Genomic DNA, 22,244 nt, shown 5'->3' with positions numbered 1-22,244 from the left:
TAGAATTCAGCTGACGCAGTGTTGCATCGAAGAACGGTTGCATTTGAGGAATCAAATTCGCCTTGGTTGCATTTGATCGATCAAATTCACACTAAACAAATGACATGTACCCCATTTCGGTACATTCTAAAGTTTATACAATAACTAGTAAATATATTTAAAAAAATATTTCCAATAAAATATATTGTGTAATGAACACAATAATACTAAAATAAAACATGGTAACATAATATCTCGTTAGGTATTTTCGGTCCGTTCAGTAGTTCAGCAGCCAATTTTCTTTTTGTTGAAACGCCAAAGGCGACAATATAATCTAAATGAGCCCAAGTTTTTGGTTTGCGGGATCTTGTTTTTCGTCATTTTATTCGTGCCCGTATGCTCTGTAGCTCAAAATACGGTGACACACTTATAATGACCGCCATATACCATATGCCATAATACCAGCTTAAACCTTCATTCATGCTGCGAAATTTGCACAAAATTGACAGAAGAGAGAGAAATTGTGTACGCTTTGCTTGGATTACATTAGATTCTTTATGAGGTTCGCACTTCGACCTCATGATCTTAACGCTTTCCTATCACAGTAATTAATAACAAAAACAATTCAAAAAATGGCCAGTTGTGGAAACTCATAACTCACAATATATACGAGATTGGTTGTACTGCGTTAATATATACGAATTGTGTTGTCGGCTTGCATGCTGCTAACTAACTGTTAACATGAGGAACAAAACAGCGAATGACGCGATTGCTCTTGCAGTTATTTACATATGCATTAAGAAAAAAATGAACAAAAGAATAAATAAGTTTGGATAAAGGAATGGTTTCAAAATAGGAGCAATCGTTCACACATTAAGTTGTTAGGAAATATGGAAATGAGTGCTTCAGCCTAACACATTTTATTAATACTCGTAATTTTTCCGCTTACTCTTACATCGACGACGGTTCGTAAAAAAGAGGTTGTCTGTAAAGTCGGTTTACTGACGATACTTTAACGTGATAACGTCATAAGAAAATACTGATTGAATGGTTGCATTTTTCAAAAGAAAATTTTAATTTTATTTGTTTGATAGATATTTTGTATGGATATAGAGAATGAGTTAACATTAACATAACATAATATACTTTAACATAACATAACATAACATAACATAACATAACATAACATAACATAACATAACATAACATAACATAACATAACATAACATAACATAACATAACATAACATAACATAACATAACATAACATAACATAACATAACATAACATAACATAACATAACATAACATAACATAACATAACATAACATAACATAACATAACATAACATAACATAACATAACATAACATAACATAACATAACATAACATAACATAACATAACATAACATAACATAACATAACATAACATAACATAACATAACATAACATAACATAACATAACATAACATAACATAACATAACATAACATAACATAACATAACATAACATAACATAAAATAACATAACATAACATAACATAACATAACATTACATAACATAACATCACATAACACAACATAACATAACATAACATAACATAACATAACATCACATAACACAACATAACATAACATAACATAACATAACATAACATAACATAACATAACATATCATAAAGCATTCACCAACAGCTTTCATTTGATACCCATATTGTACATACACGTCCGAAGGTCACCCGGGTCCACGTTTTGACCTATATCTCGAGACCCTATCTACCAATAGGTATTCAAACTATACGGAAATCATCTTCAATACCTACTTAACAATGTGTGTAAGTTTGCTTTAATTCGGTTCAAAGACACGGCGGGTCTACGTTTTGGCATATATTTCGAGACCCTAGTCATCAATAGGTATGAAAATTACCCCGTATTAAAGCACTTATCAACAGCTTTCATTTGATATCCATATTGTACAAACACATTCTAGGGTCCACGTTTTGGTCTCTATCTCGAGACCCTAGTCACGGAGCGGATGGAAATACTCTGAACTAAAGCATTCACCAACAGCTTTCATTTGATACCCATATTGTACATACACGTCCGAAGGTCACCCGGGTCCACGTTTTGACCTATATCTCGAGCCCTATTTCCAAAATAAACTATTATCCATGTTACTCGTGATGTAGCTTTCGAATGGTGAAAGAATTTTTAAAATCGGTCCAGTAGTTTTTGAGCCTATTCATTACAACCAAACAAAGTTTTCCTCTTTATAATATTAGTATAGATATGGTAAATATTACCATACATTTTTTCCTTCATATATAATAAAAAAATAATAATAATAACATTAAAACAACAGGTATTATTAACAAACTTGGTTTTATTTTAAATTCTTCAAGTAAATCAAATTAATAATAATCAATAAGAAGGCATATGCCAATACAAATACGTGAATTTATATATGTACATTTGCGCATATACATACATACATATATACGCTCACTTAAGTAGGAGAGAGCAAGATGTCGAACGTTGCCGTTCGTTTGCTTTGTCGTTCCTTCCGCGCTTTCGCTTGCAGTTCATTCAATGCAATGAGCAAGGTAACTACATATGAGCAAGGTAACACTAATATGAGCAAGGTAACACTAATGAGCAAGGTAACACTAAATAGCAAGGTAACACTAATGAGCAAGGTAACTACATATGAGCAAGGTAACACTAATGAGCAAGGTAACTACATATGAGCAAGGTAACACTAATATGAGCAAGGTAACGACACATTTTTTCGTGCGTGCAGCCTGTTAAATCGAATTATAAGACGTTATCACGTCAAAAAAAGAGAAAATTCACAAACTGCGCCACAAACTAGCAACAAGTCCCAAGTAAATGAAAATTTTCAATTACCTGGAATTTGTACTCGCACTTCGACATTGCAACTGCAACAAATCAATGGGAATTGTACTCTGTGTGTGGTCAGCAAGTGTCTTTTTCAACTAGTGTACTTCTGGAAAAGATAAACATCTTCTGCATGATTCACAATATTAGATAGAAACAGTTTTGATCAGGTCATCTGGGAATAAACCAATCGTTATGTGCTTACATCAGACTTTTAATTGAAGGCAATAATCGTCTGCTGTAAACGGCCATTCATCGGATTTAATGGACAAATTTGAGACATCAACCATTTCTTTGAGCAACCCTAGATTTCTTTACATACTGTTCATGGTAATGCATGGTTACGTTAACGATTGTTTTTAATACAATAATAAAATCCATATTATAAAGATCTTGCTAAGAGCTTTAATACGCATAGGCAACAAATAATGAATACGCCTTGTTTCATTCAGAGCTGACACACACGTGGGCACGGCGAAAGAAAAAAAAAACAAAACAACTCAGCTGATTTACTAACACCACCTGTAATATATTCGCCTCAATCGCAAGTGATACTTTCAAAAAATCGTGCAGTACATCAATTGTAATTGCAACTCGCAGCAACCCACCCTATTATCTGAATGCTAATTTGAGATGAATGAAAACTCAATCAGATTTGAAGTAGTTTTATTTTTTACATATATTTGTTTGTGGTAAATAAATAAATACGGTGTAATTCCTAAATTGTTAAATAATTATGACGAGCAAAACACAACAAGCCTTCCAAGGAAAAGAATGCTTCAGTCGTATGAATTTTCTCTATCAAGCATCCATGCTAATGGCTGGCAGCAACAACACTTTGGCTTCTTACTATGGCGAACTGTGTCGGAACATTGGCAAAAAGGCAGTGCTTAGAATGTAATGTTAAATAAATACAAAACTTAAACTAATTTCTTAATATATATGTACATCTTAAATCTGCATTTATACTATAGTCATCCGGACGTTAAGCGACAACTATGCAAACGTTGCTCCCTCGCATTGCAGCCGGGCATTACGGCTGATTTTAATGCAACTGCACGGCGGAAACGGCGAAAGTGCTCCAAAAATACCCACAGTATGGACGAAAATACAAGTTTTCAATTGACATGTCGCCAGTGTAGTTTTAAACGCCAGTATTTATTAAATCCGCAATTCAAGTTTTGGCTGGAGAATGAGGAGTCGGTGGTGGAATCCATTACTCTAAGAAATGAAACTACTAAAGATGAACAAATCGTGGCTAACAATTGTGAAGAACAAAGTATCACAACGCAGAAACAACACGATATCAAATAAGTAAACGAATGGACGTGGGAAAATGTAAAATAACATATTTAGTAAGAATTATGAAATACAAGATTTGGCTAACCCAAGTTAAATTCTAAAACTAACTTAAGACTACTACGTCATAGGTGAGTTGATGAGAGAGGGGCACTCACTTAAGTCATTTGCCCAGGAGTACGACGGATCTTCCCCACTTCTGACAGATGTGCTAGGAATGTCATCTCGCAGTTGGTGGCTTATAAAACCAGCTAAATTCTCCAAGTCATCTTGTTCCAGATCGCAAAATTCTTCCTTTACAACCGGCAAGGGCTCTGAAGCAACATGAAACCCTTTTAATATAATTCCTGTGAAAATATTTACATGCATTTTATAAATATTGACATTCATAGATTATACATAAATTATAGTTTTTATCCTTCGTTACTTATATACAAAAAAAAAAAAAAATACCTGTAAGTGGCGGTTGTGAGATTTCCAAATCAGGTTTATCATCCATTTCCACATTTGCAGAGTCAGATAATACACCGTCATTGCGGCCAAGTAAATACATCTTTAGGCGGTATTTAAATTCTTGCTGATCTGGGTGGTCGTTCCACCCATCTTTAGATCGGATGACACCAAAAAAGTTATGAAGTATATCTTTGTTAAATCGATATGTAAGCAGATATTTCACATCGAAACGGTTTTTAACATCCGCGAACAACATTTGCAAAGCATTATTTGTCTGTATTATTCCTGAAAGTAAACGTTCGGATCCCGCCATTATTATACGACATATTTATACGAGTATATTAAAATATAATACTTGGATTACCTTTTTGGAACGGTAGCAAATTCTGTTTACCAATCACTCGAATGCGTTTAATCATAGCCGTCATCTGGTTGATTATTTGATCCTGCTCCTCGAGGGCAAGCCCATAAGCGTAACATATTTTTCTTTCATCAGCACGTGGTACCCTGACGTTCAGCACGTCAAACCAATCATTTGTCTGAAAAGATTGGAACTTAGGTAATATATTATAATTATACTCGTATAGGTCAATGTTGTATACTATTTTAAATAATTGAAAGCATTCCTTCCAGTTATGTTGCAGTAGGTGTCCCAAACTAGCAGCCCTTGTTATAGCTTGCGCCACCGTATGGGAAAATAATTCGGCAGCTGTTTTCACCTTCTGGCGAAGAGGTTCCGAAACGTTTAAGTGGCTTGCAGAAATTTTGTGCGCTATTGTCACGTCCGTAGATGTAGATGACAACAACTCTGATATTATTTCCTTTTGCAAAGGTTTCCCATTGATTAAGAACCCTTCGTCTAGGAAATGGTATCTTAATAATTTGAGTAGTTGGGGAACATCTACAAATACGAAAATTTTTCGTCCATTGAAAACAAACCTGCAAACACGAAATGTATTAATAAGGATTAACTAAAGACAATTTAACAATCAAAACATGCCATGGTTTTTCTTCGTTGACATTTAGATCATTAAATAGATGGGTGGCATCAAGGTCGCTTACAATCGCAACAACATTATAGCCGCAATTTTGGCAGCTTTTCAAAATACTCTCAAGTAGATCTTTATTCATTTTACAATCAAAATCATAAAATACCGGTTGCTTCCATCTAGACATAAGACCTAATGAAAAAATTACAATAAAAAATATATACAAAAATAATAATTTATATAATATTAGTGTTAACTTTTTACCTCTGAGCATTACCACTTGGACATGATTTTCAGATGCCACTGGTGAGTCCGACGAAATGTCATAACGGTATGACCGCCTTATTTTCATTTCGCCGAAGCTCAGAACACACAGTTTTTGAATTGGATCCATTTGCGTGGAGGCTGCTAGTAATGTAAAAACAGGTTTTATAAAACCTTTTGAAGCATCAAATTTGTTCGCCCATCTATTAAGGGTGCGAATCCCAGGTAGAGGGAATTTCTTCTTATAAAACAATCTATACGCCTTCGGACTTGCAGCATACAAAGTAATTGACTGAGCAATGTCCATCTCAGACCAGTTTGTCACTTTTGTACCAACTTTTAGACTCATGACCTGCCCTTTTGTAAAAATAGAACGCAATTTCCCCTCCATGTTACCAATTTCTGCCTCCATTAAAGAAATGCGCTTTTGGAGAGATTTTATCTCCCTAGCATGATTCTCCTGGCGTAAGTTGTATTTTCGTCGTAATGTCTCAAGGTCGCTACTTTGCTTTTTATTCTCTTTTTTAAGCATACAATTTTCGAGCTCCAAAGCCTCTCTGCAAGTAATTTCAAATCACACAACCATTGCCTTTACGTAGTAATACGGAAATAGCTTACATTTTTGATTCCACTTCTAGTAAGATTCTCTCGGAAGAAAAAATCTCCGGGCTTGGTGGTGCCGAACCATCAATATTTTCGGTAGAATCCTCCACAAGTGACACATCTATAATTTACATTCAAAGCTGGATGATTAAAATAAACTCTTTTAGTTAGGATAACTTTCAATACCTTTTGATGGAGGTTGATGACGTAACTCTTCACCCAGACTTTCATGACCATGCTCTAGAGATTTCTTAGGTACCTGCGGATCAGGTGGATAATATTTTGGTACAGCACCCCTCTTTAAAAATCGCTTATTCGAAAAGCCTAAGATATTTTCAGTAACACGTTATTAAATGCAGGATTCATTAATAAACCAGTGTTACCCAAATTAAATTCCATTTCATTTTCGATGTCTTCAATTGAAAAATGCTTTATGCATATGCGGCCTGTTTTCGGATTGAATCCATCTTCTCTCTGGCAGAACTGAATCCATTTCTCCAACAAAGCCGCGTCCGATGGGAAACCGAAAAAGCTTAAAGATTTGTTGCTTGCGGTTTTACAGCTATCACAATTTAGAACAACGCACTTCATTTAGATAAAAATATTAATTTTAATTAAACAAAAACTCAACTAAAATAACGCACAATGAAATAATGCACTTTCGCACATTTGTATTCACCGTATCCGTAAACAAACCGCTACCTTGGCAAGAGCATTGGCCATGGTGAAAATATATTTAGAGGTGTGCTCTTTAACAGACCGTCATTTGGCGCTGAGTGAATTTCACAAAAACAGCTGATGGGCTGAAGTCACTTGGGATGTGTTCACAAAGAAACTAAGATTGTGTTGGTGATATACGAAAAAAATCAACACAATGTCACTTCGATGCAAGTGATTGGACGAATGTGTGAATACATGTGAAAGGATTGTGCAGATTACCCTTGTGACGTTGCTGCCGAAGTTCCCCTCACAATTTTCTTTTTCTCCATAGTTAAAGAGCAAACCTGTAATAGATTCTGTATTCAGTGAAAACTAAAATGTGACGCCCCATAATCTTATGTTGCATTTTGGAAGTAGGAAGAAAGAGCAGAATGTAATCGCCCTGTTCGAAAATGATAGTAGAAACTAATAGAAATAGTACGTGAATGAGGGGTTTAAGTAAAGTGGTTATTATCAGTGCTAAAACTGAAAGATCTTTCAATACTAAAGTGGTACTAGTCGGTTTCTTAATCCTTTTTTAGTTTACATAAAATACGATTTAATATTGTTTCTAGTGTATAATAATTTAAATTTTGTTTGTATTTTATTCGAATAAATTTGTTTAGTCAAACCTATACCGAAGAGATCCGAAGAGATAATTAAACGACTTATTTATAGTGGAAACTCTGTATTCCGTCATTTTATATTCCAAATCAGAGCAAGTTGCCCAGTCGGGATTATCTGGAGAGTTATGTTACATCAAATATCTCGTTAGGAGTCAATGACCAATAATATATCAATTCAATTTACACAAGTTGTATTTGTTTGAAACTATTATAATTAAATGACTATTTAAAAACAGAAAGTAGCTTACTTGCGAAAAAAAACTAATTTTCATCATATATTTGCGCCAGTTCAATAAGAGCCTATCTTTCTTCAAACGTGAAAATAGCTTTTTCGTAATAGATGTACCGTCGTGTATTTCGTGTGCATTCAATTTAGCAAACGCTGCTTCCAGAAGCTAAATTTTTTTTTGTTTTGAGTTAACTTTGCACTTAAATTACTCCAATTCTACAAATCGAGCATGAAAGATATTTTTCAAAGGGGCCGCATATATTTTATTAATTTAAAGCACTTAGTTGATTTTTACAATTTTATTTCAACTTTCAACAGCAACCAAACAAAAACAAAAATTATGGCGGATAAGATATTATCTGTGATGACATGATTCAATTGTAGAAGATAAGGTAAGTAACAGCTTTCTTGCTTCCTCTTGACAAACCGGCGTCCTTACTTGAAAAATGTTGCTTCTTTACAAATATACGTACATGTTTTATAAAAAGCTTTTAAATTTTAGTAAAAATTAAACTAATAAACTATAATGAAATCAGGGTCTGTGAAAATGCTGAAGGCTTTATTGTGAATGCCATAGTAGAAACAGAAGAGGTTAATTTTTCTTTATTTGACATTTGATATAAACAAATACGAAATTGCTAATTGAAATGGGAAACAGGCGAATAACAGCATGAATAAATACCCAAATGTTTGGGAGCGGATGCTACTGTATAGTAATATAGCACATAAATAATAAAGTTAATAAGCCGGGAAATACAATTAATAAATTTACGTTTAAATAAAAATGGATCCGATAGAGAATGAAGATCCATTTTCAGCGGCGCAAATGCCCACAGATTCTATGGAAGTGACTATAGAAGATATCAATCGGCTGGATGAAGAGGATTCTTTGGAGGAAATAGAAGGCGTGGAAGATGATTTGACTATATTAGAAATCGCCATTGCGAAGGCAATTGAAAATGTAAATCCCGTGTTCTTTATGCACCTCTTATGTCCGCGCTGCGGTGAAACATTTAATTCACCTGCCCTTTGGCAGCAGCACTTGGATAATGTACATTTTTTTAACAATTTGAAAATGTTGCCAGGTACATTGGATGAAGGTAGATTTGAAATAACTTTGAATTTTCTTGTGTTTAATTTTTAATCATTTTATTTTTCAGATGAAAAAATGTATCGATGCAAAAAGTGTTCAGCTGAGTTCAAGTATATTGAATATCGAAAAATTTTACTCCACTGCTTTTCTCATATGACTTTCAATGCATATTATAAGTGCAGTTTATGCGATCATTTGGAGTGTTCAGGGCCGGAAATGGCTCGTCACATCAAACGACATATGGAAGTACATATGCTTAAGGCGAAAATTAATGGGAAAATTGTACGCCCTAAACGGTTTTCATTGAGTGAGGGAATCGATTATGAAAAATTCCTGCTTTATATGTGTCCTGAATGTCAGTTAACGTTTCGACAACACGATTCATGGCTGCAGCATGTTACCGACAAACATGCGCTCTTTGCCGAGGACAAACTTAAGTTTAAAACTGTGGATATTGACGAATCCATCGAGAAAAAAACGCACCTTATTACAACTTGTGAAATATGTGCTACCACTTTGGCTGGCGATAACTTGGAACAGTGTCAGCGAAAGCACTATTTAACTCATCTACGTAGTAGAGCTTTCCGATGCGCAATCTGTAATTTGCATTTCAACTACCGCAACGAAATTAAGATGCATTTACTGTTGCTGCATTGTAAAAATGTAGAAACATACGAAGAGGCATTATTGCCAGGTAATTTGCGCCCAAACAATGCTAAGTTCGCCATGAATGCTAAATTCTGCGATAAAGGGGCGAAATTCTTGCCGCACATTGAATTCAATTGTCCGATTTGTGGGGTTAAATTTGATAATCCGGACGACTGGCGTTTACATATAAATGAAAATCATGACTTCTATAAGGCGCCGTATATGGCATTGATAATAACCAATTTTGGTTCATCCTCTAGTACAAATAGGGCCTGCAAAAAACGACGTCTACAACCATACTGCGTTCTTTGTGATCGGGTACTAGATGGATGTAGGAATTTTCATCTCTTGTGGGCTGAACAATTACGTCATGCACCTCATCGGGCATACACTTGCCGCATTTGTTCAGAACAATTTTATTCGGAACGTATCTTGCTGAAGCATTTGAAGGTCTTTCATACAAATACGGATGGGAGTGTTAATACTGTGGCAAAACAACGTCGGAACAACGCGAAAGATTAATTGTGTAATTTTATTTAATAGTTTAATTAGAATTAGTTCTTTAACTAGATTATTTATTATGTATATTTATATTATTTTTTTTACAAAGTAATTAAAAAAAACTGATATGCCGAAGTTGGAAATCATTATTACTGAAAAAGATAAACATCTTCTGCATGGTTCACAATAGTAGATAAAAACTGTTTAGATCAAGGCACATTACTTAAAGGTGGTGGCACTAGACCAACAACAATATTTTGTGCATTTGATTGTCAAAGAAAAGTATAAACAATGTAGAAAACAAATAATGAATTCGCCTGGTTTCACTCTGGTCTGACAGCCACATGGACACGACGAAAGAAAAAAAAAACAGGTTATTTACCGATACCACCTTTAATAGATTGTCCGCTGTAAAAGGCCTTTCAACAACTGGGTCGACAGCCAAATATGTCCCCTTCTACTATTTCTTCGAGGAACCTCGTAAAGATTGTTCTTAATGCAATATATAATAAAATCAATATTATAACAAGTTTAGAGTGCTAAGATCTTTTTACTCGAACCAAGTGTTATTATTTCGCGTTTTAACTTAATTTTCCCACCTCCCATAGTTTGTTCTTCTTTTCAGCGCATGCACTCCCAATTGTCACTAAGGTCTAAAACAGTAATAGGGATCTCACAATGCCAGCCAGTAGCTCTTGGATCAAAGACATGGAAATGTTGATGGCGACATTTAAAGCGATTAGCCAGACGGTTCTGAGCTATGCTGCACCCGTCTGGGTACCTGACACCAGTAATACGCTGCGGACTTGTCAAAATACTACAATCAAGATAGCCACGGGATGCCTTCTGATGTCCTTCCTTCAACACTTTCACGACATGGCTTCCATCCTCTCAGTTAATTTCTACTTCGGTGCTACCGCATGAATCACCCCTGCTGACCTTTGCTAAAGCCTGAGCCACCACCCAGGCATGTCAAGGGGCAGCTCTTCAACTACAATCAGGAGAATCCTGTATAAAACACAACTACAACTACCGGACCGGACAGTATATAGACTGACGTTAAATGCCATTCGTCGTGAGACTCTTACAACCTTCCTAAACTCCCGACCCCCGAATGCCGTTGATAGAGGCCAAACCCCACCACTTTTAACTTCATCCCCCTCTGGACCCAACCTGTTGAAACAGCACCTTTCATGGACCTACCATTAGATGAGTTAGACGATGAGGGTCGGTCACTACATCGCACTGGCAAAGGAATCATGTTAACGAAATATCTATGTATGATACCGAACGCGAGCTTTTGCCAAAGTTGTCAGACTCTCCCATCGTGATACTTTAAAAACATCGTGCAACTCAGAAATAGTGGTTGCAACTCGCACTAGCCCAAGGCGAATTTATTACAGGTGACAGCAACCACATATAAGTAAAACCCCACATGTATTTGTTGTTGCCTTTGGTACAAGCATCAAGTCAAAATACAATGCAATACGAATGTAAACATACCAATACATACAAACAAGGCATATCCTTTTGACGTAAGCCAATCTATGGCGAAAAATTCAGCTGGATGAATTCTGTCACATGTAATAAATCCACCTTGCACTAGCCCATCCTATTACTCTGAATGGTAATGATGAATGAAAAGAAGAAGCCACAATTAAATTTGAAGTTGGTTTATTTTTTACATAGATTTGTTTGTGTTAAATAAATAAATAATAATAAATTGTCAACTAATTATAAAGAGCAAAACACAACAAGCATTCCAAGTAAAATAATGTTTCAGTCGTGTGTCGTGTCGGAACATTTACAAACAGGCAGTGCTTAGAATGTAATGCTAAATAAACAAAAACTTGAAACTAGTTTTTCGATATATGTATATGTACATCTTAAATATTTATCCTATAGTCATCCAGACGTTGAGCGGCAACTATGCAAACGTTGCTCCCTCGCATTGCAGCCCGGCATTACGGCTGATTTTAATGCAACTGCACGGCGGAAATGGCGAAAGTGCTCCAAAAATACCCACAGTATGGACGAAAATACAAGTTTCCAGTTGACATTTCGCCAGTATAATTTCAAACGTCAGTATTTATCAAATCCGAAATTCAAGTTTTAGCTGGAGAATGATAAAAATAAAACTACTAAAGATGAACAAATCGTGGCTAGTAATAATGCCACGACTGACTACTACGTCATAGGTGAGTTAATAAGAGAAACGCACTCACCTAAGTGATTTGCCCAGGAGTACGACGGATCTTCCCCACTTCTGACAGATGTGCTAGGAATGTCATCTCGCAGTTGGTGGCTTATAAAACCAGCTAAATTCTCCAAGCCATCTTGTTCCAGATCGCAAAATTCTTCCTTTACAACCGGCAAGGGCTCTGAAGCAACTTGAAACCCTTTTAATATAATTCCTGTGAAAATATTTACATGCATTTTATAAATATTGACATTCATAGATTATACATAAATTATAGTTTTTATCCTTCGTTACTTATATACAAAAAAAAAAAATACCTGTAAGTGGCGGTTGTGAGATTTCCAAATCAGGTTTATCATCCATTTCCACATTTGCATAGTCAGATAATACACCGTCATTGCGGCCAAGTAAATACATCTTTAGGCGGTATTTAAATTCTTGCTGATCTGGGTGGTCGTTCCACCCATCTTTAGATCGGATGACACCAAAAAAGTTATGAAGTATATCTTTGTTAAATCGATATGTAAGCAGATATTTCACATCGAAACGGTTTTTAACATCCGCGAACAACATTTGCAAAGCAGTATTTGTCTGTATTATTCCTGAAAGTAAACGTTCGGATCCCGCCATTACTATATGACATATTTATACAGGTATATTAAAATATAATACTTGGATTACCTTTTTGGAACGGTAGCAAATTCTGTTTACCAATCACTCGAATGCGTTTAATCATAGCCGTCATCTGGTTGATTATTTGATCCTGCTCCTCGAGGGCAAGCCCATAAGCGTAACATATTTTTCTTTCATCAGCACGTGGTACCCTGACGTTCAGCACGTCAAACCAATCATTTGTCTGAAAAGATTGGAACTTAGGTAATATATTATAATTATACTCGTATAGGTCAATGTTGTATACTATTTTAAATAATTGAAAGCATTCCTTCCAGTTATGTTGCAGTAGGTGTCCCAAACTAGCAGCCCTTGTTATAGCTTGCGCCACCGTATGGGAAAATAATTCGGCAGCTGTTTTCACCTTCTGGCGAAGAGGTTCCGAAACGTTTAAGTGGCTTGCAGAAATTTTGTGCGCTATTGTCACGTCCGTAGATGTAGATGACAACAACTCTGATATTATTTCCTTTTGCACAGGTTTCCCATTGATTAAGAACCCTTCGTCTAGGAAATGGTATCTTAATAATTTGAGTAGTTGGGGAACATCTACAAAAACGAAAATTTTTCGTCCATTGAAAACAAACCTGCAAACACGAAATGTATTAATAAGGATTAACTAAAGACAATTTAACAATCAAAACATGCCATGGTTTTTCTTCGTTGACATTTAGATCATTAAATAGATGGGTGGCATCAAGGTCGCTTACAATCGCAACAACATTATAGCCGCAATTTTGGCAGCTTTTCAAAATACTCTCAAGTAGATCTTTATTCATTTTACAATCAAAATCATAAAATACCGGTTGCTTCCATCTAGACATAAGACCTAATGAAAAAATTACAATAAAAATATATACATACATAAGTATGTAAAAATAATAATTTATATAATATTAGTGTTAACTTTTTACCTCTGAGCATTACCACTTGGACATGATTTTCAGATGCCACTGGTGAGTCCGACGAAATGTCATAACGGTATGACCGCCTTATTTTCATTTCGCCGAAGCTCAGAACACACAGTTTTTGAATTGGATCCATTTGCGTGGAGGCTGCTAGTAATGTAAAAACAGGTTTTATAAAACCTTTTGAAGCATCAAATTTGTTCACCCATCTATTAAGGGTGCGAATCCCAGGTAGAGGGAATTTCTTCTTATAAAACAATCTATACGCCTTGGGACTTGCAGCATACAAAGTAATTGACTGAGCAATGTCAATGTCAGACCAGTTTGTCACTTTTGTACCAACTTTTAGACTCGTGACTTGCCCTTTTGTAAAAATAGAACGCAATTTCCCCTCCATGTTACCAATTTCTGCCTCCATTAAAGAAATGCGCTTTTGGAGAGATTTTATCTCCCTAGCATGATTCTCCTGGCGTAAGTTGTATTTTCGTCGTAATGTCTCAAGGTCGCTGCTTCGCTTTTTATTCTCTTTTTTAAGCATACAATTTTCGAGCTCTAAAGCCTCTCTGCAAGTAATTTCAAATCACACAACAGTTACCTTTATGTAGCAATATGGAAATAGCTTACATTTTTGACTCCACTTCTAGTAAGATCCCGTCGTAAGAAAGAATCTCTGGGCTTGGTGGTGCTGAGTTATCGATATTTTCGGTAGAATCCTCCACATGCGACACATCTGTAACTTACATTCAAAGCTGGATGATTAAAATAAACTCTTTAGTTTGGATAACTTTCAGTACCTTTTGATGTAGATTGGTGAATTAAATCTTCAGTCCGACTTTCATGACCATGCTCTTGACTTTGCTTAGGTAACTGAGGATCAGGTGGATAATATTTTGGTACAGTACCTCTCTTTAGACGTCGGCAATTCGAGAAGCCTAAGATAGTTTCAATGAAAAGTTATCGTTAAATGCAGAATCATTAATAAACTATTTTTACCCAAATTAAATTGCATCTCATTTTCGATATCTTCACTTGAAAAATGCTTTATGCATATGCGGCTTGTGGTTGGGTTGAATTCACCATCCCTCCGGCAGAACTGAATCCATTTTTGCAACAAAGCCGCGTCCGTCGGAAAATTAAAAAAGCTTAAAGATTTGTTGCTTGCGATTTTTAAACTATTACAATTTCCAACAGCACACCTCATTTCAATATTAATTTAAATTATAAAAACTTCACTCGCAAAATAACAGAACGCACATAGAACTTTCAAAATTCGCATTCACCGAATTGCTTGTAAACAAACCGCTGTCATCTCGTTTATTGTCTGTTCCTTTACGGGGCCGGTTTGCAGGGTTTATAGAAAGCCTTTCCTTTACTCAAAAAATCTGTTCCTGGGGACACTTTTGAGAGAATAGGAGCAACTCTTTCTATGTATTCACAAGTTACAGGATATAAGTCAAGTTTCATGGCAACTTCATGAAAAGTGTCAAACGATCAGCTGTGCTGAATTTGCCAACAAAAACAGAATGCGATAAAACCAAATAAACTAATACACTTATTAAAAAAATGAAAGTAAATAAGGAAATATTTGCTATTGTAAGTGAATATTCCTAAATTAATCAATTTTAACAATTGTCAATTGATCTTTAAACCAAATCAGCCACAAGCAAACCATTAGTTAGTCTGGAAAAAAAATTTAAAATACTACAATACAAATTTAATCATAAACCAATAAATAAATAAAATTTTGTAAATAAACGGACTGACGTTTTTGCTAGAAAATACTTTTCGATCCCATGCAAATTTAGTTGCTCTCGCGTTACTCTCTCTCAATAGAAAAATATTCATGTTTGACAATTCCACAGGTTTTCGTCCGAAGTTTAAAAACAGACTATTATTAAATGCGTTCCTAGGATAGCAAGATTTTTATTTTTCAAATCCTGTAACTGAGAGCATTTTCGTGAGAGTAGCGCTTAGTTAGAAGATACAACAATATTTTTCAATGCTTTCATAAGCTTTACGTGTGGAACACAGGAATTTCTGGACCTTAAAATGGGTATCTATGATTTTGAACTTTTCGATTAGAATATAATTAATGATTTTGTAGTTGGGAATTTTAGAGTTTTGCAAATAAATCATTTGACGTTTCTATACTTGCAGGAAAAATGGTGTTTTGCTTTCCAGCGTTTTCTTATTGCTCTCTCGTTATTCTCCCCTGTGATATTTATTATTATATTTGACAGTTTTACAACTTTTGACACGATGTGGAGAATATTGAAGGTAACGCCTTCCGAAAATCGCTACATTATTTTTATGCGAATTTAAAAATTGACCGATGTCAGTACAGAAGGTAAATAAACTTTTGTGTGTAAATGTGTGCACATGCAGTTGTATGTGTGCAAAATTTATTCTATATTCTAGGTTTTCCAGTCACTTTTGTTTATTCTTCCGCTTTCTTCTGTTTGTTTATTTACTGTACTGACGTCACGACAATTGAGATCAACCGCGATCTTGTATTCTATCGTAGGGTGCTATTTTGTATTATCTCCACTGTACATTCTATCATTCTCGTTTTGCTCCGAAAATCGCTAGAACGCAGCCAATGCGAATTTATTACTTACAATAATAAATCCACCTTGAACGCAGCTAATCAACTGATTCCTTCAAATTCGCTGTAGGTCGATTAGCGGTTTGATGTTGACATCTACAAAATAAAATATTATACGTGAAAACTATTCCTTGTATAGCATTTAAGACAATAAATACCCGTAGACTGGAGTTATCAAAAAATTAAATGACATAAACCAAACCAGCCTCTGGTTCAATTCTGTTCAAACAAACTGTTTCCTTTGCTACGCGTTAGATGCCCAAACCAGTATATTTTCTATTTTGCGACAAAAAAAAATCAGCTGGGTGGATGCCTCAACTATAATAAATATACCTTGCCCACAACATTTAATTGAGTACCCGCTTGGACAGATCTTAGTAAAGGACAGTTTGTCGTCAGGCCTTAAGGGGTTATATACAATTAGTGTACTTATATTTAAGAATACATACAGAAAATTTAATATCGTTCCAGTGAATATTTTCGAAGTTGCACGCAAATTTCAAAAAAGACGTTTCAGAGTGCTTGAAAGTGCTTTTCAAACTTTAAACGCGTTTTTCTCAAAATGGTGTTTTCAAAGTCGGTGACCAATATTACTCGAAAACGGCTAAACCGAATACTCTCAACTTTTACACGAGCTTCTTAAATATATTTTTTAGTAATTAATCGAAGATTTTTTCTCACCGATAAATATTTTTTTTAACAATTTAAGGCCGAAATTTTGGTCAAAAATCGATTTTTTTTTAGAAACCGCAATTTTGTAAAAAAAACTTTTTTGCTTATTCTTTCAATTAGTTACTAGATTTAACATTACTTTAACGAAATCTGTTTCGTTTTTTAATTTCAGAGGGTCCAGTTCAGAGATATAGTGGTCACCGCAAAACGTCTTTCTTGAGGGGAGCTCTCGGAGATCAGCTGTAGCTCCTTTCCAAATAAAGAATTTTACTAATACTAAGTTTTAAAATACAGTTAAAAGATAACGTAATATGTGTACAAATTTTTAGATCAATAAATTTAAAAGTTTTCTCAGAAAATATTCTGAAAATTTCGCTTTTTTGTGCCCTTAGAACTGTAAATAATCCCTTAAAACCTCCATTCATATAGGTACAACTTATGTACATATGTACACTTAGAACAACTTATATATCATCACTTTCTTTCTTTTGGCTACGTTTCCTGGATCAATTGCAAGATGATCTCAGTTACAAAACTTAAGGATTTAGGAGGGGCTTAGTAAAACTGCTACAACAACAACATATTTGCTTTCTTCATGGCTTAAATAACTACGTGAATAGCACAAAGATGCTTCTTAATTAAATATTTTATAAATTATCTTACTTTTTTTCATTGTTAAGAAAAAAGGCAACATATACAAAAAATTTATTTCACGTATATATGTACATATGTATGCACGAATATGTACACAGATAATAATAAAAATATGTCTTCACTAATGATTTAATTTCTTTAATAACAAAAAGGGAATGTACTAAATGTAAATGTGAAAACCCCTTACAAGTGCAACCTTTCTTAACCTTGCACACGGATCTCCAGCAGAGAATGTTAATGCAATGAGAAGGTGCAAATGTTACTGTAAGCTTTTTTTAGTACAATTGAGATCTGAAAGATTTGTAATAAGGTCATTTAGCACACCGAGTTTATAGACACCTCACTGACTTTTGCCCACACAAAAGTTAGAAACACCACACATCTTTCACCTCAACACACAACACATTTCTCACCTCGACATTAAACCAATTAAATTTGTACTATTTTCGTATTTTTGAAATAATAACCGAATACGTAAAATTTATTACATAATTTTTTTTTTCAATTACATTAAAAAAAAAAAACGATTTTAAAAAATAACATTTATAAAAAAAAGTTTGCACCGGGAATTGAACTCGAGTCTAACATGTGGCGAGGAAAAATAGGCGGTGCGTTTATTTCTTCGACTGCTTATTTTTTGACCATTTTGTTACTTTTGAAATGATAAGCGGATACATAAAATTTATTAAAAATTTTTTTACGATTACATTAAAAAAAAAAATTTTTAAACGAAAAAAAAAAAATTTGCACCGAGAATTGATGCCGAGTCACGTGGGGAGGATAAATACATTAAACTAAATAAATTTTTACTATTTTCGTATTTTTTGAAATAATAAGCGAATACGTAAAATTTATTACATAATTTTTTTTAATTACATAAAAAAAACGAATTTAAAAAAAAAAAATTAATAAAAAAAGGTTTGCGCTGGTAATTGAAATCGAGTCTAACATGTGGCGAGGAAAAATAGGCGGTGCATTTATTTCTTCGACTGCTTATTTTTTTACCATTTTGTTACTTTTGAAATGATAAGCGGATACATAAAATTTATTAAAAATTTTTTACGATTACATTAAAAAAAACACATTTAAAAAAAAAAAAAAAATTGGCGCCGAGAATTGATGCCGAGTCACATGGGGAGGATAAATACGCAGTGCGTTTATTTCTGCGCCTGCGTTGTGAACCAAGGTTTTGTGCATGCGCGCGACGCGAATTAATTTTAATAAAGTTCTGAAAGTAATTCATGAAGTTTTTCATTACGTACATTCATAAATGAACGTATACTCTATATGTACATAAATGATGGTATATGACAATATACATACATACATAATATGTATGTACATGTCAATAGGAGGTATTTGCATTAAGAAAAAAAAAACGGTTTAAGATAAATCAACACTTATTTTATATTGTATGTCAATTTATAGTTTATGTATTCGACAGCATTTACATACATATGTAGGTATGTACATTTGTATATGAAAAACAATAATGCACAAGCGCAAGAACATCATCTTCCTTTCATACATATGTACATATGCATGTATGCCCAAATAACCTTGACTTATGTATGTACACAAGTCACAGCACATCACATTCTTACAAGACAAGTACACATACGCACTAGCGAGTTTCTTCCTAACAAGTGCAAAAACAATTCTGCTCTATGTATGTATATATACCGACTTTATGTCCTAGCATATATACATACATACATATATACCTACTTGCCTTCTAAACTTCCTACAAAATAATTGTATTCATATGTTACTACATCCATGCACGTTCATACATTCATGCATATGTATATGCGCGAGCACAGCGCTCCCTTCTTGCTTCCGTGTACTTTTGTCTTTCACCAGTCGATATTCCTAATATTGTACTTACAAAAACACGATATGTACTTTGATAGACGCAAAAGCAACAGCAAGCGCAACGTCATGGCCGCTTTGCCACCGCACATTCTAAAATGTTCTAGAACACAACAAAAACACATACCTCACATGCGTATGTCGCCCAAAGCTAAAATCTAAGCCTGGCGACTACAAAAATAAAATACATTCGTAGACGCAGTCGCAGCGGCCATGATTCTATCAGCGACTGCGCTGAACAATTTAGAAGAAAAACAAAAAGTTCATTCATAAGTTAGAGCTCATATTTCAATTTCATTCATAAAACGAGCCGCCCATATGCCAATTTTCGCGACCGTTCGAAAATAGTCAATATTGGAATATTTCGCGTGGAATTATTTGCCAATATTTGATAAATCTTAAATTTTTGTCATGTCGAGTGGCCGCGGCTCCGTATGTATGTATGCACCCTTATATGTATGTAAATATGTCTTCTAACTGTGCGACAGTCGAGAGTTAATGCGACTTCCAGCGAATCACACATTGCTGTCCGCAAAGCCGCAAGTATGTACCTTATGATCAGAAAGTACCGGGAATGTTTAAATTAAACAAAACAGAGTTAAATTTAAGGCAAATTTATATTATCTTCTTCAAAATATGACCCGTCTGAAGCAACACACATGTGCCAACGTTTAACCCAGTCCTCCAAACACCCCCGGCAGGCCGATTTGTATTCTCTTTGATCAGTGCGATGGCGCGTTATCATCATACAAGATCTGAGAATTGTTTGCTCACATTTCCGGCGGTTTGCAACACACAGCATCTCTCTAAGGTTTCAAAACGAATAAATAATATTCTCTATTGACTGTCTGGCCCGATGGAGGGCTATGCCTTGGCAATCGAAGGAAGCAGTCAACATCACCTTCCCGGTTCTTTTTGCTCATAGAGTATACATATCCCATGTGTCAAGTGTGCGCAGAAGCTTGTGTTCTGGGTTTGTTAGAATGGTGGTAGTTTGTACATATATTTATACACATATGTGAGTATGCGCGTTAGGCTTCCTGGATGGATATTAGAATATTTTCTCATCAATATGTGTATGTAAGTAGTTCAGATTTGACTGAAGAGATTAAATATAGGAATGCATATTCATATGATTGACTTTATGGCTGTTTTACATATAAATCAATTCAAATGAATAATGTTATATAGAAAATAAATTTCTAAATAACTGGTATTAGAAAAACCTGAATACACTATTTTAAATCAATTTCAATTAAACCAAATATAAAAAATGAAATAAAAATATCGAACAAAAAACTGTGCACAGGATTTGAACCTGAGTCAAATATGAGACGATGTACTGCATATACGACACGTCTTTCACGATTGCGCTAATCTACAATTATTAATGATCTTTTCTAAATCACTCATTTATTCGATTCGCAGTTTTATATGCACATATTCTGCGTTAGTTGAAAGTTTGTATGCGTAATTATATGAATATGCATGTGTGCATGCGCGTTTGGCTTTCTGGACGGATATTAGAATGATATTTTCTCATCAATATAATTTGGATTTGATGAAATAGATTATAGATATATGTACATATAGGACTATGAATAAGTTCGTGCGGTTTTACAACAGATGGCGTAACTTGATTATTATTCCATCGATCCACATTTCCAAACATTCATTGGAGAGCTACTGTCGTAAGGCACAAACGTCAGTATAAGTTTTTTATTTGAAGCGTAAACAACAATATTTTTACCACACTTGAAAATGTCGAATTTCGTGCCAAATAATGTGTTTTTGCGGGGAATTCTTCTTCATTATTTTAATATGAAGAAAAAAGCAGCCGAAAGTCATCGTATCTTGGTGGAAGTTTATGGTGAGCATGCTCTAGCTGAGCGAACGTGCCAGAAGTGGTTTGCACGCTTTAAAAGTGGTGATTTTGGCTTGGAAGACGAAGAACGCGAGGGTGCGCCGCCAAAGTTCATGGATACCGAATTGGAGGAATTGCTCGATCAAGATCCGGCTCAAACGCAAGAAGAGGTTGCAAAAACTTTGGGAGTTGATCAATCAACCATTTCCAAACGTTTAAAAGCCATGGGAATGATCCGAAAGGTAGGCCATTGGGTGCCGTATGAATTGAAGCCAAGAGACGTTGAACGCCGTTTTATGGCATGCGAACAACTGCTTCAACGGCACAAAAGAAAGGGTTTTTTGCATCGAATTGTGACTGGCGATGAAAAGTGGGTCCATTACGACAATCCAAAACGTCGGGCAACGTATGGATACCCTGGCCATGCTTCAACATCGACGTCGGCGCAGAATATTCATGGCCTGAAGGTTATGCTGTGTATCTGGTGGGACCAGCTGGGTGTTGTGTATTATGAGCTACTGAA

At 35.0% G+C, this 22,244-nt stretch overlaps 2 protein-coding genes across 5 annotated transcripts; both read left to right on the top strand.

The window, feature by feature from the left end:
• The first annotated feature begins 3,609 nt into the window (after positions 1 to 3,609).
• Positions 3,610 to 4,588, top strand: LOC129236948 (uncharacterized). Of its 3 annotated transcripts, none has more exons than XM_054871268.1 (3): positions 3,610 to 3,770; positions 3,848 to 4,228; positions 4,304 to 4,588. In XM_054871268.1, the coding sequence occupies exons 1-2, from the start codon at positions 3,610 to 3,612 to the stop codon at positions 4,185 to 4,187; spliced, it is 501 nt and encodes a 166-aa protein (XP_054727243.1). In that variant the 3' UTR covers positions 4,188 to 4,228; positions 4,304 to 4,588. The 3 variants fall into 3 exon arrangements, with proteins under 3 accessions (XP_054727243.1, XP_054727245.1, XP_054727242.1); XM_054871270.1 differs by having other exon boundaries at positions 4,289 to 4,588; XM_054871267.1 differs by having other exon boundaries at positions 3,848 to 4,588.
• Positions 4,589 to 8,661: 4,073 nt separating this feature from the next.
• Positions 8,662 to 10,723, top strand: LOC129236947 (telomere zinc finger-associated protein-like). Of its 2 annotated transcripts, none has more exons than XM_054871266.1 (2): positions 8,662 to 9,120; positions 9,196 to 10,723. In XM_054871266.1, exons 1-2 carry the CDS (start codon positions 8,820 to 8,822, stop codon positions 10,296 to 10,298), a joined length of 1,404 nt encoding a protein of 467 aa, XP_054727241.1. In that variant the 5' UTR covers positions 8,662 to 8,819; the 3' UTR covers positions 10,299 to 10,723. The 2 variants fall into 2 exon arrangements, with proteins under 2 accessions (XP_054727241.1, XP_054727240.1); XM_054871265.1 differs by having other exon boundaries at positions 8,662 to 9,135; positions 9,196 to 10,722.
• Positions 10,724 to 22,244: the final 11,521 nt, after the last annotated feature.

The sequence above is a fragment of the Anastrepha obliqua genome, chromosome 2 (assembly GCF_027943255.1).
Source record: "Anastrepha obliqua isolate idAnaObli1 chromosome 2, idAnaObli1_1.0, whole genome shotgun sequence".
NCBI lineage: Eukaryota > Metazoa > Arthropoda > Insecta > Diptera > Tephritidae > Anastrepha > Anastrepha obliqua.
This window is presented reverse-complemented; position numbering and strand designations above follow the sequence as displayed.